The 20,054-nt window shown below is 39.6% G+C and overlaps 1 protein-coding gene across 1 annotated transcript in view; it reads right to left on the bottom strand.

The window, feature by feature from the left end:
* Positions 1-20,054, bottom strand: part of DCDC2 (doublecortin domain containing 2) — a 73,713-nt gene that overhangs the window by 10,363 nt on the left and 43,296 nt on the right. The window contains exon 8 of the mRNA XM_075083897.1: positions 6,649-6,749. Within this exon, the coding sequence (XP_074939998.1) occupies positions 6,649-6,749 (101 nt within the window). The remainder of the gene's footprint in view (positions 1-6,648; positions 6,750-20,054) is intronic.

Genomic DNA, 20,054 nt, shown 5'->3' with positions numbered 1-20,054 from the left:
AATGAAAAATGCCCTGAAAGTTAAGCAATTTGAGTGACTCTCTGCTCTAGGATTGTTAGATTTTTTTCTAAGGCAGGTGGACACAGAGAAAAGTAACTTTTTTCAAAGTGGTATCAACACTAGTTTTACAACAGAACTGCGTTTGCAGACTTCACCCAGAAGAAGTGAAAGCCACACAGGCCTTTAAATAAAAGATCAGACCTTGCTGCTATAGCTTCAGAAATCACAGTCATCCAATGCAGAAACTGAGGGAAGATCTCTGTTCTCATGCTGAGCTGCAAGGAACCAACCAGAGTAAGTCTTCCTATCTCACAAAGACAAACAATAAAAAAATTAAGTGTAAATCAGTGGAGCTGAAAGAAGAACATGCCAGGGAAAAATCTTATCTGCTTGTCAGCACTCAAAATCCAGAAGGCTTAAATTACAGCTGCATCATTTGTAGCGAAATTTGAGCATAAAAAGTTTTGCACGTATTCTTTCCAAATGCCATTTTGAAATCCTTACTGATGTAGTGAAAAATGTTTTCTCATGAAAAGTTCTAGACTTTTTAATCAACAAATATATCTCTGAGCAGTCAGTCTGTTTTAATGTTGAATCAATGCAAACTTTAACATTTTGCCTTCAGCAATAGGAAAGATAAACATTTTGTTCTGTTCACTGAGGTGAATCTTGGGTCTCTAAAGCAAAATGTATAAACAATAATGAAAACTGCAAATGAAAGGTGCAATTTTTCTGCTACTGATGGCAAATTCTCTGCTACTTATGATACACTCCAGCTGCAGAGGGAGCACCTAGGGGATCTACACAATCTCACATCACAGCCCAGGAAATAGGGAATAATGAGTGGCATCAGGACTGCATTAATCAGTGGGCATGTCTGTAATAATGAAAAGCAAATGGCAAGTGAAAGAACCAAGATTGCGAGCATCTACAAAAAAACCCAAATCAGCGCCCATTAGACAAATTTATCATCCAGTGATTTTTACAACTAAACACATAAGGAGAGAGGGAAATAGGGATGATGTATCTGGAAGGAAAAAAGAAACCCAACAGATTCATTCTACATCGCTTACATCTTAATAGCCAGTATCATATACCCCACAGTAAAGTAGGCTGGCACAACAACATGTCTGAATTCCTTGTAGGGACCATGTACTGGACAACTTGGTATCTCGTAACTCTCATGCCTACCCGACCTCCCAAGGGCTCAGTGTGGGAGAACAACTGTGCTTACAGAAATGGATAAACCAATGCATACTTGCAGTGTTATTTCAGTACTATTACTACCAGCTGCTGCTTTTGTATTTCACAACTTATATGAAATTAAAGAAAAAGCTGTAGTTTTTTCTGAAAGCTTCACAGGTTAGAAAATTTTCTATCTTAGAATGACTTTGAATGTATTTATATTATCAGCAAACTCAAAGTAACACATTTAATTTCCATTTCAAATAACAAACTTGTATGGTTTTGCTGCCTTTCTATGATGAACTGCAATAAAACCACCTTGTTCCCTTGTTATTTGCACAACTGATCTCATAGTCTGCCATCAGTTCCCATGGTTGTTATCACAGTGATGTAAACAACCAACCTGGAGTAGGTCTGCATGTCAAAAGAAACTATCCATTTTGTATTTGGAAGCTGAAGTCTCGGTACAGAATATAGAACAGAAGGGTCTGCTTTGGTTTTAGGCAAAACACTGATTTTTCCCTCCTTGATGTTCAGTTACAACTGTCAGCTAGTCTGGAGTAAAGCAAATGCTGTTCTTTTAATGTGTTCTCAGCTGGCAGACAGCATTTTACAGAAAAGGGCATAAGCGGGTGTCTAGCCAGTATTACACTAAGTTTAGTTAATGGCTAATCTGGCATTTGTTCAACCACGTACTTCAAATAGTAAGACAGAGAAGGTGCATAAAAAGAAAAGAGACTAATCTCTATCTTCAACACCTCATTCATGTGGCTGATGGAAATGATAGCATATCAGAAGTGTCAGCATTCTAGTGAAAGCTGGCATGTAAATATTTATGCATTATGCAAGATATTCAAACCCTGGCTGGCTGTCCTTTTCCATATTTCTAGCAATAACAGAAAGTGCAGTTCAGATAAGAAAAAGCTATAAAGCTTTACAACACAGAATTTAAAATAATTTTAAATGGTCATTAATAAGAACCTGAACATGTAAAATGCTAAATGCTTCCAAGGTCTGGGTAACCTCAGTTATCTGGGAATAAAAAGTATTCAGTGCTACTCAGAAAGACCTGGCTTCTTGCCAGATTACCTAGGAAAATATACATGAAGTTTTAAAATAAGAAATAAACCATGGCTTGAGTTGCAATAAATTTTGGTGCTTTGTTTGGCTTTTCTGAAAATATGAAAATCAGGTAATTAACAGTGTGCATTACTGATTCCCGCCTCCCCCCAAACACACATGCTTTTGGTTCCTTGTCCAGGTAGCAAAATCGGCTGGTAGCAACTGAAAAATATTTCCATCTGAGGATGGTGCATGGGCCTTAGTACATGTGCTTAGAGGAATCAAGCAAGCTCCTAGTGTTGCAAGCTTGCCAGCCGATGCTCACTGGCAACTGTATCAACAACCACAGTGACCACTGTCAAGTACAGAAGTGGCAGTGGAGAGATGGCTATTGCCCCCTCCCTAGTGAAGGTCACCCTCTTCTGGCTGAGGCCAACTGGTGAGACCCACTGGCAGAGCTGTTGCCTGTAGCATCCCCATGGAGGAGTAAGGCTGCCATCTCCAGGGCTCTTGGGTTCCATATGAATTGCAGTCAACCTAAAAAACTAAGACCTGACAACCCAATTTACACTGTCAAATGCTTTACGCTACCCAGAGGAATTCTTTATGCACCTTCAGAGACCAATAAACAGGCTAATCATTTCTCAATTTGATTATTATGCTGTCAAGACCAGGGCAGGATATACTTCAGGATATCATAAGAAACAAAGATTAAGATGACAGGCAGCATGTTCTTCCCCAATGTCAGTACCATCAGTACAACCCAACACATCCTAATTATCACAAAACCTCACAAGGACTACCGCAATTAACAGGGCTGATGATCCCAGTGGTGTTCAGCACATAGGTCTCTGAGACCGGGGCAGGTTTTTGCTGTGAAAAGGCACAGCTGCAGTATTCAGTACATCAGGGACCAGGAAAGTCATGTTCTTGCCCCTTCCAATCAACCTGATTCATGCGTCTTCAAGAACAATGCCTACGAAATAGCTGAACAACACTCCTTCCCATTAAAGTGAATAAATCACTGAGAATGATCCTTCCAGCAGCCTAAAATAGAGAGATCCAGATTTTTTTTTTCAGATGGGTATTGTGCCATTCTTCAAAACTGCCACAGCAGCAACTTCATATGTGGCTTTTGTTAAGGTAAAGGATGGTATCACAGGCAATAATTAAAAGAAAGTGTAAGCTCATAAACTTCTGTTTTCTCCTCAGGCATTTTTTAAAGGAAGAAGACAAGAAAAATGTATAGGTCTACTATTCTTTTACCCAATTCAAATAAATTGGAAAAAAAAAAATCAGCCAGCTAAATATTAAGCACAAAAAACCAAAGCTTGCTTTAAAAAAAGTTGATTATAGGACTGAAATAATCAAGGATGAACAAATACAGAGTCACAGAACACTTAGGATGGAAGAGACCTCTAGAGCTGTGGTCTCCAAACTCTTTTGATTGCACACCCCTAGAAGTAAAAAATTTTTTGAGCACATACCCCAAATATATGTGTATTTACTTATTTATATATTATACACATGTACCACTGAAATCCTAACATTTTCTTCCTACACCCCAATGGACTGTTTTTCATAGCCCCTGGGCTATGCACACTCTACTTTGGAGACAACTGCTCTAGAGATCATCAAGGCCAGTGCCCTGCTGGACCAACTTCAAGTGAAAATAGGTTGTTTGAGGCCCTGTCCAGTTTAGTTTTAAAAATCACTGAAGACAAAGATTCCCCACTCTCTCTGGACAGGAAAGTGCTTACAGTTCTCACTGATGAAAACGTTTTTCTTATGCCCAATTAGCATTTTCCTTGCTGCAAATTCTGACCATTGCCTCATCCTTTCATGTGCGACACAGTGAAAAGTCTGGCTCCGTCTTCTCTCTAACTCCACCTATAGCTGAAGAGAGAAATTTGTCTGCCTTCTCTGGCTTAGCCTTTAAGGGGAATCAAACCCAGTTCCCTAAGCTTCTCCTTACATCATAGGCTCTAGCCCCCTAAATGTTTTAGTGTGTTGCTTGCTGGACTCTCCTCTGTTTGTAAATACCTCTCTTGTACTAGGAAGGACTTGAAACTGGACAAAATATTCTAGACGCAACCTCAGATGTGCCAAGTGAAGGGACACAATCCATTCTCTTGATGTGCTGGCTGTGCTCTTGAAATGTAGCCCAGCCTGCAGTCAACCTCCATCACCAAAAGGGAGCACTGCTGACTCATTGCCAACTTGCCAGCCACAAGAGCTGCATGGCCCCTCCTGCAAAGCTGCTCCTTAGCCTACCCACGCCGACTGTACCAATGCACAGCTACCCTGTCCCAGGCACCTCACTTCATGTTTCAGTTTGTTGAACTTCACGAGGCTCGAGTCAACTCATTCCTTCAATCTGTTGAGATAGCTCTGAAAGGCAGCCCTGCATATCACCCAATAACGACAGTTTGACTTTACTCCTGAGTCTGGATGAGGCTGCATCCTGTGCCATCATCCATGTTACTGATGAACATGTTAAAAAGTATCAGACCCAGTATCAAACCCACTATGCATAAATAGGTGCCAGTTAAATTTTGACCAACTGACCTTTTAAGCCCCATCAGACCAGCCCGTTTTTCATCCACCTTGTAGCCCACAAATCCAGTCCCTACCTTCCTTAATGATATCTTCTTCCCTATACCTACCACACTTCTTTCTCCTACAAATATGGAAGTCTACACTGAAAGCAAGATAAATGACAATAACTGGTCCCCCTTTATCCACAGAGCCAGTTATTTTATCACTGAGGCAAAGAGGTTAGTTAAATATGATTTGCCCATAGGAAATCCACGTTGGCTATTCCCAATTACAAGCATCAGTATCCATTTCTCAGCAAGCTTTGGCTTTCCAAATTTCATTCCTGCATGCCCAGGCAATGTCTCTCTACTGCTCCTTAGCAGTCCATCCCCTCTTCTACCTACTACTCTCTACCTCTTTTACTATGAGGTCTGGAGTCTTGTTGAAACTGCCTGCTTGTTTTCTTGCATATGGGGATAGTTTTTATGCTTTGACCATGATGCCCTCGGAGATCAACCACATCTCCTGTGTTCTTGTGCACTTCAGGGCAACCTCGCACCGGATCCTGCCTGCCAGTTTCCCAAACAAGCCAAAGTCCACTCTTCTGAATTCCAGGATTTTTATTTTGTTATTTGCCATCCCCACTTCCTTCAGGGTCTTAAACCCTACCATCTCACAGCCACTGCAACTAATGCTGCCACTGAGTACCACATCCCCAACCAATTTCTCCTTATTCATAAGTAGCAAATCCATCAGAATTCCTCTCCTAATCATGTATCCCACTGCCTACATCAAAAAAATTGTCTCCAATGCAGTCCAGAAATCTCCCGGATTGTTTGTGCCCGGGTAGTTAAAGCGTGTCTGCAAACAATTATTTTTAACACCCCCCCTCCCATTTGTTTACAATCTCACATTAACAATTGTTCATCAGCACTGAGCTGAACACCAGGAAGTCAGAAGAATGCTCAAGAATCCCTTATGTTGTTGGGATGACTTTTAGCCTGAGAAATCTATTGGGTAAACTGTGATTCCTTACGCTGCAGCATGGATCGGAAATATTATCTTGAGGCCTATGTGGCTGGCCCCAAGCCATTATCAACAGACACCAAAAGGACAGTGCAACATTTTGTGAACCGGAGACAAAGTTGAACAATTGGCAAATTCCTACAAACATGTAAGATGAAAGAGAGAGCTGTCTGAGGAAAAAAAAAAACCAAAAAGGTAAGTTTTCAGCAAATAATTTAAGCGGTTCTACTCTTCACTTCATTGGAATAAACTTCAACTTACCTATCTCCTGTATTATCTCAGTTCACAGGAGTTTCTTTTAAAAACAAATCAAACAAAGAGGATATACTCCTATGTTTAGTTATCAAGACCCATTTATTGCACATAAGTCTTATGATGAAAAAATTGGCCAAATAAGTACCCTGTTGTTCCAACAGAAGAAAGTGCTGGCAGCTTTAATAAAAATCAGATAAATCCACACCTGTCTGTGGTTCAGAACTGCCGGAATTCTGACCTTGATTCTGTGCCATAGTCCCTTTATGTTACTGCACCAGTATAAAGGGACTGTGATCCAGGTGGATCTATTTGGTAGGCAGGGAGCCCTGATTCTCTGAGGCCCTATAAGGGCTCTCAGAGCAGTTCTCAAGGTGGTGTATGTTGAAAAGGTAACTGATACTTGACACATTAACGGAGAAAGGAATATTTGCTAAAGCTCCCATAAAAAAAGCTGTATTGTTGAGCTGTTACAATCATCCCCACAGAATTATGCTGTACACCTGAAAGAAACTGGGGAAAGAAAAACAACACACAACCTGTGGTCCTAAAAAAAAAGCCATTTATTTACAGCTTGATCAATACCTGGTCCAGTGGAACTTCTACACGAGTATCTTCATCTTCCTGCACTTCAGCTGCCCCCCACATTTCAGACTGCTCTTCACTAGCTTTGTAAATATCTTCACCTACAATGGGAAAGATACAGAGTGGAAGGAAATGAAGCCCAATCGTGACACTGTGTGGCATAACTACTGAACTGCATTTAATTTTGTTTCCGAGAGCAGGTTTCTGAGCTGACCAACCATTCCCTCTACAGTTCTTCTAATGAAGTTTTCAGTCTCCCATTATTGTCAATTTGTTTTCCTTTCCTTTTTAATAACAAATACTTACAAGCTACACCATTTGGGGAAAGGAAACGAAAGCAAACAGAGACTGAACAAAGCCCTGGATCTGAAGTTTCTTCACTTCTGCCAAAGGTCAGGAGTCAATCTGAACTTAATACATTACAACAACATATTACTTCTATTTCTACAGTACCCTCTAGTAAGTAGCATTGTAACACACATCTAGCAAAAGTCTCAGGCTCTGAATCAACAACAAACATGGTGAACCAGGAAAGAAGTAAAAGATTAACAGAAACAGTGGGATTAATGCTGCTCCCCACCTTTGGGCACATGCAAGTGGAATTATAGCTATGGTATAGAAACTTCACATCCACATTAAAAAAAGCACATACTCCTAGTTAACAAGGTTAATGTTTACAATGATGTTCAATTTTGCAAAGATTTTACACCATTTAGTTTGAGTAATTTTTTTTTACCCCCAAGGGAAGTAATAACTCGGGGTCTTTGAGGTTTCTAACATGGGTTTTTCAGTACCAGCTAACTAGAAACGTGAAGACAGGTACATACAGAAAACAAACAATTTTCAAGTGACACACATTCCTCTCTCCCTTCCCCCCAAACTGAAAACAGCCCAGAAATTAAAAGCATAGGTTACTCCCAATCATCTCCCTCTCTCTCCATCTAGGCAAAACAGATGGTTTTATGTTGACATGTTCATATCCAACATAATAAGTAACTACAATAAGAAGGAGGAAAGAATACTTGTGCTGTCTTGGATTGCCTCTTAATTCTTCATAAAAGGATGTGAACTTGATAATATCAACTTACCATGCAAATTGATTTACATACCTGGACATAGCCCTAGCGGAGCACTGAGCCATTGAGAAACAGGAAAAAGAATAGATAAAAGCCCAAGACTTAGAGAAATCTGGAGTCCACCTGCACTGACTACTTTCTCTTCACTATGAGAGCCAAGGAAAGAGTTTACCCTGGGAACAAAATTCTGAGGCATACCATACCACTGCAAATGGCTAAGTAGAGGGGAGGTGCCAGCTCGTTCAGATGGCCTTAGATATCTGCTGCAGGCCACTCACAGTTTGAAATGAGAAGACAGAAATGGGGAAGTCTATGGAACATCACAATGATATTCCAGGGTGGTACTGCTGGCTGCATCTTAGGAGAGAGATTTTCTGATGGACATAGTGACTTATGTACCTGAGCATCAGTCCTGCTGGAACCTCCCCACCCCACCACAAGATCTATATTACTTGTCCTCTGAAACTACCAGTGCTGGAAATACCACAGGGTTCTTATCATTGGTTGGATTCCTATCCTAAACATCTCACATATCTTGCAAAAGGTCCCATCATCATACTTAGCATGGAAATAATTTTCTTAGTTCTCCTTTTTTGTGGATTATTAAATATAATGCATCTGTTGTAGTATGTTCCATTGAAACCAATTAAGGACACCCAATGTTTGTTGGCAGTATGGTAAATCTTGGACAATCTATGTGTACATATCTCATTACCTACTTTACCAAGGTTTTTTTTGACAAATTCAGCAGTAAGAACATGGAGTGGTTAAGAGTAGCAACAAAATGCATCTGAATGCATGCAGTTTTTAAAATAATCAATGCACTTAACGTTTCCCATTTTTCTGAGCTCTCTAAGGGACAGAAGGTTCTGTTTCTCTTACCTAATATTACCATTGTTGCCTCTCATCATAGACATTTGATTGAGATATAGATCACCACCATATTCTGAAAGGAAAATGTAATGTGTTCCTTAAAAGCCATTGTGATGACTCTCCTAAGTCAAGGCCATCCCTTAAACACCTTAAGAAAATAACCTTGTCCTAGATTCCTTGGCTCACTGAACTATAAAAAGTCAAATCAGTGCCCGAGACAACTACATTTAATATCACTACCATTCCATTTACACTGTGTAATAACATCCTTGCCTTCAAGATCTGCAAGTCTTTCAACCAAAATGGGGATTGTCCGGCCTTTAGAGATAAAAGGACTCTTGCAGAGGTAATTTTCATCAGGTTTTTTTCCGGCAGGGCAAAAAAGGAGGTACAAGGGAGAGGGACATGTGTTGGCCCTAGAGGTCAAATCCACAAAATTCATCTCAAGAGTTGAGGATTTTCAATTTTAAAGCACCTCTCCTTAGAAGAATAGATCAGCCTCAGGGCTATGCTGAATAACCCAGGAACTAAACTCCACACAAGGAGACAGAGATGCAGTATTTTCAAAAACCTTAATTGTGAAACCAGAAGGGAGTGAGGGAGAGGGAAGACAACAATAAATTTCTGCCTGGGTCATGCAACCAACTGTCCTATTCAAAAGAATGTATCCAAAAAGCTAGTAACAGGGATTTCAATAAGGAAAAACTGAAATCCCCATGGGATTTCCTCCAAGCACTTTCTAACAGACGATTGCTCAGAAAGTTGGTCATAAATTAAGAGAGTGGTTGAAAAGAGCTCTACACAACATTTCAGCATCTCTCAAGGATAACACTGTTCATTGTCTTGCGTGGAAAGCACTCTGAAGTGAAATAGCATTCCTGTTCTTCCACAGAGTAGAAGGTGCCAAAACTACATGGCAGGCTGCAATGGGAAAGAATAGCAATCACAGAAGTTACAAAAAAAACTTCAAGGACAGTGTTTTCAGACAAAATGTGAAATTATCCTATTTTCAGAACAGCTGCAGTCTTTGAAGAAAACAAATAGTTAAAGAACAGCATATTGCAAATGCATACAACACAAAAGATCGTTAGTTGGTTTCTGAAAGGATGGCAGAAAAGATTTGTCAAAAAAGGAAAAGAAAAAAGTTATTCAAGGAAATAAGAAAATTGACATCAAAAGGGAAATTAATTATTTACCTCTGTGCAAACCTGAGAGTACAGAAGACAAATGTCCAAAACACATGTACCATTAACAGTCAGGGAAGGAAATAAAACACTTAAGTCTGAAATGTGCCAAAACAGGTGAGGAAAAAAATGACACTAACTGAAAAATGGGAAAGTTGTAACACTTGAACAAATAAAAAATTCCAAAGAAAATGGCAAGGAATGAAATTAGTCTTATATTAGGACACATATCCTTCCTGTCTTTTGGTACCAAAAGTGCAAAGAAATACAAAAATTGTAAAATAATTTTTAAAACATTAACTTGATTAAATAGAGAATTAAAAAAAATAGCTTAACACATAAACATTATTTGTGTTGCTACTCTACTTCAGTCGGAAGTATTTACACTTTTTGCATGTGAATTTACAAATATCTGGAGGAAGGCAGCTGAGTAGAATGCCAATATATTCCTTATTTATGTGACTCTGTGTCAAGATCTTGTCAGCAGGAGTTTGCAGACCACATTAATCACTATTATCAGTGCTGTGAATTACTCAGCACCTCCCAAGCAAATGCGTTAGTGTGGGTAATATTGTCTCATATTTTATAGGTAATGTTTCAGAAATGCTTTTTGACGCAGTATTTCACATCTCTGTCTCTGAATGATTAGTCAGTTTCTACACACATCTCTAAGGGAGGAAAAAACAAGAAGGCATTTTAGAAAACGCTATAAATTAAATGAAAAAAACATTTTTATAAGTTTTCATTCTGTATTGTTATGAGTTTATATTGCAGTCTCTACTGAAGTTAGAAATAAGTAGTGTATCTTAATGTAAAGAGAATTCCCAGCACTTCCATTAGATGGAACATTTATGCCTACCCCAAATGGTTCATAAAACACTGTAGATTAAACATGCTAGTTCTGACTTTCTGTGCCTCAAACTGATTGAGAATTGGCCACAGTCAGAGTCATGGTAATGCTGGGGCAGAGGAGCTCTAAAAGGGGGTAAGAAAGGAAGGTAGGTCCAAATCTTACAGTCAAGCTGTGGCATTCTCTACCCATTTGCTCCAAGTTGAGTAGATGATGATGGCAGCAAAGCATTCAAGGGCACTTTGAGCTCCAAAATGTCTCCCTACAGCTTTGCTGACAAGTATAAATCAGAGGATTTATTTCATCCAAGTTCTCAGTTCTCCATGCCACAGTGAGTGCTACTTTGGTCAACAGGCCAAGCAAAGTATTATTGACAGTCTCCTGATCTTCCATGAGAATATTTTTCCATGGTATCCAGACAACCAGAAGAGACAATAATTTTTCAGATTTCACCAGTCACTGTGTGAAAACAGACTGTCTTGAGCTAAAAATCACCACTACTTTTATACCCTATACAGAGGGAAGTGAGGTAACCTAAGCAAACATCTCCCATTATTTCTGATTATTTTAAAGCAGGGGCATGTTCAGTAATTTTGGCAAGATGGAGAAGGAAGAATCTGTAGAAGGGCAAAGGACAGATCACAAGAGGGAACAGGCATTCAAGAGGAGCAGCCAACTGGAGAGAGAGGATATGCAGATGCTGGAGGATATGGACAGAGGGAGCTGATGAAGGCACAGTAATGTTGGAAGGAAAGTGTGGAATGAGGAACTGTACAATAGCAAATAGGAAGATGAGGAAACACTGCTGGAAATAAGGGCAGAAATGGGGTCCAGCTCCCTGGCAGGAAAGCAAAAATATGGGTCACGTGCAGCAGAAGAGTAGAAGCTTGAAGGAACAAGAGGGGAAGAAGGAACAAGCCAGCAGATACCCATGCCAATTTAAGCTTCTTAAAGGAATCTTCCTTCAGGAAAGCCTGAAAAGAGGAACATGGTTTTACTAGTATCTATCTGCAATCGAATTTCTATGTTCAGATGCTCCCACACATATTTGTTTGTGACAGAGGTGCAGCAAAAACCAACAATGAAAAAATGTTCATTGTTATCAGGCAAGTATTTTTCTTGATTTATTTATTCTTATTTCTTGATTTTTCTTTCTTTATTTATTTATTCTTATTTATTCCTACAACAAACTAATTAGCGAGACTCTGGAGTGTGGTTCTACAACCTGGGGAAAGAATTCTTACAGCATTTTTTTTGCTTCAGGCTGAAGGGATGAATGAAAACTGTAACTGCAAGTGCTTTCCTATGGAGCTTCTTCGAGAGTTATGCTCTATCTCACCTCTTCTCCAGCTCCGTAATCCCACAGAAAGAAAGACTGATGAAATCTCAAAAGGATCCAGACTGCTTCAAGTTTTGAGTTCTCCAAAGCCTTGTGAGGGTTACCAGGAAAGGGAACACCTGGAGCCTGGTAACAGCCCTGCTGAAGGGAGGTAGCTAGTGTCTCAAAAAAGCAGTGAACCAGCTCAACCTCCCCTAAGCAAAGTCAAATGATACGCATGTTGAAACACTGGCACCTACTTTATGGTTAACTCTACAGCTAGCAGCAGTGGAGCCACACAAACAGTAAGAACAAGAGAACATTTTCAGCAGAAAAAGGTGGTGAAATTACATGAGGGAGGATGTTCTTAGAAGGCTTAGCTCTTTGGAAATCAGGTCGAGAGGCTATGGGTAGAAGGAAGGCAGAGTGGTCAGGCTTGGATCAGAATGTTAGAGAGAATGATGACCGATAGATAGGATGTGGGGTTTCTGATTTTGTACTTGGCCAATGTCTATCTCATTAAGTGAGCAGATTGGTCCTCAGCTGGTTTCACCAAAGATAAGAAAAGGTGGTACTGCATTCCTACAGTACTATTTTACCTCTGTAACTTTGTTGGAGATGGACAAATAAAACCAATACAACTTAAGACAATGTTAAGACTGCTGTAAATTTTGCTTCTTGCGTAATGGATCTTAATAGCCAAGCATCTTCATCACCAGAGTTACCTACTCCGTCCTGTCCCCTTACCCATGCCAGCAATGCTGGCTTTGCAGCCCCTGAGAATTCATTTGTGTGAGAGGGAGTCCACTGACCATTCAGAGGAATTTTCTAGGGATTTTATACTTCTGGCTAATCTCCTGATAGGTACAGAGCAGATTAATTATCAGCAAAAGAAAGTTTATAAACGTCTAAAATATTTTCACTAACAACATTTCACCTGAAACATGCTACCAGTTGTCTCAATACACAGACGTTCAGTGTATTGTGCAGTCACTCAGTTCAGTATGCACAGAATGAAGCAATGAATTGGTGCATGTATAACTGAGCAAACTTTGGCTAAAGTACAAAGATGATCTTCTGTCTGATGCCATTCAGTATTTCAGCCAGAATCCTTTTGTACACTTTGATAAACAAGAAAGGTATATGACTTTATTAAATAGTAATTAAGTTATACATTGAACTATCTCATAAGAAATCTATATATTTTAAATAGTTAAGCATAGCAATTAATGACTTTTGTGTAAGCTCCTTTCCTAACCAGCATTAACTGTAAAACATTTATTGTAACACAAATGACAACTTTATACATTATATATAAAGTCATTAATGCATTTCAAATTTTAAACTCATTGAAGTTGGGGTAAAAAAAAAAAGTCATTGTAATAATAGCCTGCCCTGAATATTTTATGGAAAGCAAAGGCATTTACTAACTACAAGTCTGTATGTAAGCAAGGAAGCTAATGTGACTATGAAGAAAAAAAAATTAATATGACTTACCACAGAGGCTGCCTCATAAAAATGTAAAGTCAAATTAAAAGCAAAACATAAAAAATCTGTGGCTCATTAAATTGAATAGATTGCTATGAGGAATAGGGAGGACAAGGGCATTTATGCCTTTCTAGAACATAATTCTCTTTTCTGTTTTTTTTTTGTTGTGGTTGTTTTTTCTTTTTTTTTAATTGCAAAGTACCAATGTCGCACAAGGTCCATTTCCAACAAAAAGCCACTGCCTTGGTGATAGGTTTGCATGTGTGTACGTGCCCATGACTTCTGTCATCAAAAAGTAATGGAATTAAAGAGAAAATGGTAGCAATATACATATGATACTATTTGGAATATTAAAATATGTATTTTTCTTCACCTGATACTATTGCTGCCTCAAGCTTCTAAGCAATTGGTTCCTCTCTTCAGAAAATATTGAATTTCTAATAAGATTTCACATGATTATAGATTACTGACATCTGACTGCCTCAACAGAAACTGCAAAAGATGCTTCTAGAGGTTGACTTTGTATGCAGCTGTCTCCTTTACTGATGAGAAATGTGGTAATGGTAGAGCAAAGGAAAAGCTGCCTTAGTCAGCTGCAATAGCTGACTACTACATAAACAGCTACAAAAATAAAGGCTGCATGTCATAATACGAGGCACTTTTTTCCTTCTCCCTACTTTGGTTGTTCACTTCATTTATTCTCTGTTTCTAAGCATCTAATTTATTCATTTATTTAAATGACAGATCATTAAGACAATTTGCATGTTGAAAATTAATAAAGCAGCTCCCGTTCAGTCACATCTTTTTTAATTCCATGCCTGTTCCAAAACTCACCCTTCTCTTGTGTACAGCTGGGTCCTAAGGGCTAAACTGTCACAAAGCAAATGCAAAAGCCCTGAAACGTCTGTCCAGATCCAGTCATTCCAAACTAAGCATCAGTACACCTACACTCCATCCTGCAGTGAGTTAAGCAACATGGCTTTCCTGCTGCCAAGTACATTTGCCCGCTTTATGTGTTGCAACGTATTCATTTTACTAAAAGCAAACCCAAAGAAACTCACCATATGCTCAAAGAAAGAGGACACAAGGTTTACTATCATCTTAGCTCCCCACTGGCATTAGTATATTCTGGCTATTGTGATTCAGCGCTGTAACAATACACACTAACAGCAACAGAGATTCTCATTTCTTACTAGAGATCATGATTTCATCTCCTATCATGCAAGGAATAAACCTACAGGTCCTGTAAAATCTTTGCAAATAAGAAACAAGATGATCTCTCTTCAACACAGTCTTTACCTGCTTTGACAATACAGCAGTGACATGGTCTGTGTCTATGTTTTGAATAAATAAAGTCTTTTAATCCCAAAAGTTGCCAGCAGGAAAACATGGAAAACAGTTTTAGCTTACAGAGCACAGCTGATATTCAGCAGTCCAGGTTTACGCTCTTTGTCAAGTTCATAATTTTATTGAAAGTAATTCAGAGCATGATTGCAGGAGCAGTTGCCATACCTGATGTTCTCTGCAGCTTTCCCTTTAATTAAGGGTCAGCCTTTTTCTCCCTTTTTTTAGCCAACTGCAAAACCAGGAAATTTAAATGATTGCTAACTTCTAAGACCTCATAATACTCAAAACTAGATCTGAAAAACCGTGGAGTTGCTCAGTTCATCTCCAGTATAGTACTTTTCCAAACAATAGCAAGAACTCAAACTTCACATTCTATTACATCTAGAACTTGTTTTATAGTTTGGGGTGGGGTGGGTTACTATGGAAGCCGTGTGACCACAATTAAACTCCCATATTTGAATGAAATAGGCTTTAAAGTGGGGGTGCTCCCTTACATGAATTTTCTACTATGGTTCTGAATTTGCTACTTTCCTGTTCAACTTCCTAGAGTATACTATTTACAGAACGTTGTGCAAACCAAAAAATAAGTAGGTTTGGTTTTGGCTTTTTGTTTGTTGGTTTTTGGGGTTTGTTTGGTTTTTTTTAAATCTTAAACCAAGATACTGATAATTAAATGTTCCTTTGGTGTCACTTTCATAAGCTCAAATTCTGCTGAACCAGCTACGCTAGTCTAAGCTCCAAACCTCACATTTCCAGTTGCAATTACTGTTACATATAATACCTTCAGAATTATTTAGGTTTCTACCAGTGCAATGAGAGCCCAATCACAACTTTAATAGCATGCCTTATAGGTTACAAAAACCAAAGCACCAGTTCACAGTCTACTGGATTTGCTCTAAGAAGTGGTGAATATAAATCTTGCACAAAGAGCTTTCAACACTAAGAAATTCTTTAATCACCTTGATTTGAGAGGATTATGACATGGATCAGTTGTAATATGAATGGCATGCTGGTGAAATTCTCAGTGTATTAAAAGAAAACATTCAAAGTAAATACATGGCTAGCCCAACTAAACTCTGTTGGAGGATTAGGTTAAGCTTTAAATACGCTATGAGCATAATTCTTCACATGTTAAGTCCCAGGAAATACTCACTTTCAAACAGTCTGGCACTCAAAAAACAGAAGATTCCATGTAACTGCTAAATTGGCTACAATAAGGACAGCAAAGAATATGGGATACATTTTCTACTATGAATATTTTCTTTTTGGCTATTTCAGTACACTCCAAAATGTGCATGTGTAAACTCACTGTGTAGTTTATTGGTTTCAGATTTAAATAAATTAATCACACATCAGTGACAGCCAAATACAGCCAACTAAGACGCCAAGAGTCTTTTTCACTGTCCATCAGGAAAAAATAAAATAAAAATTGTAAAACAGTTTTAAGTGCTTCCTTTACCCAATCCAAAGCCTTCAAATTTGAAGGAAGTTTTTTGAATACACCTGCAAAGCCAACTGAGGAACTGCAATGAGCCTTCTGAGTAGACAGCAGAGCTATACTGATCAAAACAGTACTTGGGAACAATCATTATCACCATGTTCCTAGTGTTGGCTTCTAGCTCTCCATCAAAACTGCATCTCCATTTCAGAATAAGACAACTCATTCTAAAATGAAACTCAAAATGTCATAATTCAAGACAGGAATTACATACATGATACATCCAATACTTCAGCAGCTGGTCTAAACTAGATTTCTAATTTCACTGTCAACTGAGAGAATGGGCATCTCCAGACACACTTGTCTCTCCTTGATGGATGGAGCCTAGAAGCCCAGCTTGAATCAGTCCTCTAACACTCGTACAGTGGGAGGTAGGCAAGATGCATCTTGCCATGAGAAAGTTTCCAAGCGGAGCTGGGATCTGAAAGCGCACCACTACCAAGAAACCTTTAGGATTTACTGCATCTTTCTTGTTGTCATGGGGAAACAGACTGAAACGGTCTCTCCAAATAAACAGCCTTTTCTGAACTTCTGTTCATGCCTTCTGAATGGACAAGGCAAAGGTGAGGCCAACTAGACTACAGCTGGAGTCTTTGCAAGCCATCCTCTTTTAGTTCTTGCTATGCAGAGTTTGAATGCTATTAGCCTGAGCAGCACTTTGGCTAACAGCCAGTAACGCAGAAGGACAATGGATGTGCTGAGAAGTCTGGTGTGCTCATGCCTGCTCTTACTTTTGCTCTTCACCCCACGAGGGCAGAACTTACAGCTTACATTTGTGGGCAAGGGCGGGTAGAGAACAAAAGCACCACTTGCACACTTCTCTCTCAATTTCTGTTCCTCAAACATATATTTGAGGCATCTTCAAAAGGCACAGGAAACTGGGAAGAAAGCTGCAATGTGCCTTTCCATTACTCAAATCTACCTGAAATACTACAGGTAATCGACTATATGGTACTAGCTGCTGCCTAAGAGGGAAGCTGCATCTCACACAGTCATCTCCAGGCGAAACAGAAGGGCCTTAATATAGAATAAACCAGCCCCATTACCAGCTTTGAAAGCCCTTTTATCATCCACTTCAGTACCACTAGTCATACAACTGCTGCAGGAGTCCATCTCACCCAGGGACAAGGGGACAAACCAGGACAGGGTGAGGGAAAGATCCTAGAGACAGGGAGACATTTCAGAGTACTAAAAACGTACACATTAGGAGAAGGGGAAGAGCTTGCACTAATACACAGAACAACAGCCTATACTCCACCCTTTGAAGTTGGACTGGATGTTAATGCAGGTCTTCCGTATATGAAGAAGTACTGAAAACAACAGGTGAAGAACAGCAGCACCATTAGAAACATACTGTCCCAACAGCATAAGCTCCTTTCATGCCCAAAGGGGAGCACGATGGGTCCTCAGCATGCATGGAAATAAAGCAAATAAGCACAGGATAAGTACAAATATGCACATAGCACATCTGAGTGTCAGTGTAAGCCATGGTCACTTATTTGTATTCTGAAACCCAGAGGCTTAGTATTTTAAACATTAACTTCAACAAATGAGGACAGGCTGAAAGACCTCGGTTTGTTCAGCCGGGAGAAGAGAAGACTGAGGGGGGGATCTCATCAATACTTACAAATATCTAAAGGGTGGGTGTCAGGAGGATGGGACTGGACTCTTCAGTGGTGCACAACAACAGGAGAAGGGGCAATGGGCGCATGTTGGAACACAAGGAGTTCCACCTAAACATCAGAAAAAACTTCTTCCCTGTGAGGGTGACAGAGCAGTGGCACAGGCTGCCCAGAGAGGCTGTGAAGTCTCCTTCCCTGGAGATGTTCAAACCCCGCCTAGACACATTCCTGTGCCCCCTGCTCTGGGTGTGCCTGCTCAAGCACAGGGTTGGACAAGATGATCCCTCTGGAGAGCTCCCTTCCAACCCCTACCATTCTGTGATTCTGTGAAGCTTTTTTTTAAAACTGAACAATGATTCTTTAGTTTCTAAACAAAATTTGTGCAGGGTTTGCCTGTTGGTTTTCTTTTCTTTTAATTGAATTAAGATTCTTGTTCTACAGTTGTAGCACATTCACATTAACTTGTAATGAATACTTAAAATGCAAAAAAAATTAATATTCTTTGCTCTGCTGAGTTCTCATCACACTTCCATTATCTTAATACAAAGTACACTGCAATTGCTCAGAAAAATACTTTCACTTTAAAAAGTCATAGCCCATAAATCAACCATCAGAAATACACACAAGAACTTCTTAAAGATCATCAGGATGTATATTTAATGGATACATTCAAAATAATATCTTTGTATTAGTCAGAAACAAGTTATGTTTTACACTTACATAATGACTTGGAGCTATAAATCACTCCAAAAGAGAGCTACAAAGTTATGAATTACTACTTGAATAAAGTCTAAAGAAAACTTCTCAAGCTATGAAGTTACTTTATAGAGATGGCCGTTACACAGCTGATGCAGCCTCTTGACAAGTCTACTCTTCAAAACCACAGCACGTGTCACCACCTGTTGCAAAGCTACACAACGCTGAGTACAAAAGGAGGAGAAAAACCGTCAGCTGAGAATGGCACATCCTCTCCGCTCCAAAGCTGACTGAAGGAAAAGGCTTGTGATAACCAATGGAGAGGGAAACTAGAAGAGCTTGTGTCTTCCCATTCACCACCTCTGACCTTATGCAGCGACTGCACAAGAGCCTTGGCAAACCAAGCATTTCCACAGCTGCTCTCTGAGATACCCTTTAGCCACATGGAGGAAGTTTCAGAAAAGTGGTGGGAACTGCTTAGGAGGGCTGAACTGCCACCCATTACACACGTTTCTCTTCATGTAGGTGCTTCACTGGCTGCAGAATGTATCCAAGCAATTGCCCAAAGTTGAACAGGAAGGCTAAGACAGAAATGGGACTTGAACACAGACCTCCAGACCCTAGTGAATCAGTGCCAGACAGAAAGGATTACTTGAAGAAAGACCAACAAAGGGCATGGAAAGAAAACAGACAAAGTCAGATAAAATGAATGCAGTGCTGCGTGGACCCAAGTAAAAGCATCAGAGTATAACTGGAAAAGAGAGTAGTGCAAAGAGCAGAGGGAAGAACAGTCAAAGGTGGGGAAGGGTGGGAGGGGGAGAAGAAGGGAGCAAAGGAGGTGGAGAGTGTGCAGGGAGGCCAGACTGATAAGCAGTGAAAGTTGTTAGGGCAAGCTCACCCCAGGTGCTATGGGTGTCACAGGATGAATTAAAACAAACAGAAACAAAGTTTCACAGACACATAAAGCCTTCTTCCATAATAGTACTAGGAACAGGAGAAAATTGCAGGTATGAAATGCATCTGTCAAAGCTTGAGGTCACCTGATAGTATTTTCCAAGTGCAGCAAAACTGATAGTCCCGTTAAGGAGTAAATCGACCTCTACCTGCTTGGCTGCATTCCTCACTTTGATTATAGAAGTATGCTACAAGCACTGCTAATTACTAGTGCACATTATATGTTTTTTTTTGTTCCACAAAAAGCAGGATCCTGGCTCTGCACTAATCTGATCCTCTCTATTAAGTCTGATTCAGCTTGAGAGTCTTCAAATGTTAGCTAGGAACTCTTTAAATGCCAGGGTTTTAAGCATACGTCCTTTAAAAATACTCCTATAAAAAGAAAAAAAAATGCAGTAAGCCTCCTAGTGAACTAACGGAACACTCACTTCACTTCATTGTAAGGACAGGATATTCATATTTTTCTGCAGCTGTTTCATCCAAGCTGTGTGTACATTTTA

The sequence above is a fragment of the Phalacrocorax aristotelis genome, chromosome 2, assembly GCF_949628215.1.
Source record: "Phalacrocorax aristotelis chromosome 2, bGulAri2.1, whole genome shotgun sequence".
Lineage (NCBI taxonomy): Eukaryota > Metazoa > Chordata > Aves > Suliformes > Phalacrocoracidae > Phalacrocorax > Phalacrocorax aristotelis.
This window is presented reverse-complemented; position numbering and strand designations above follow the sequence as displayed.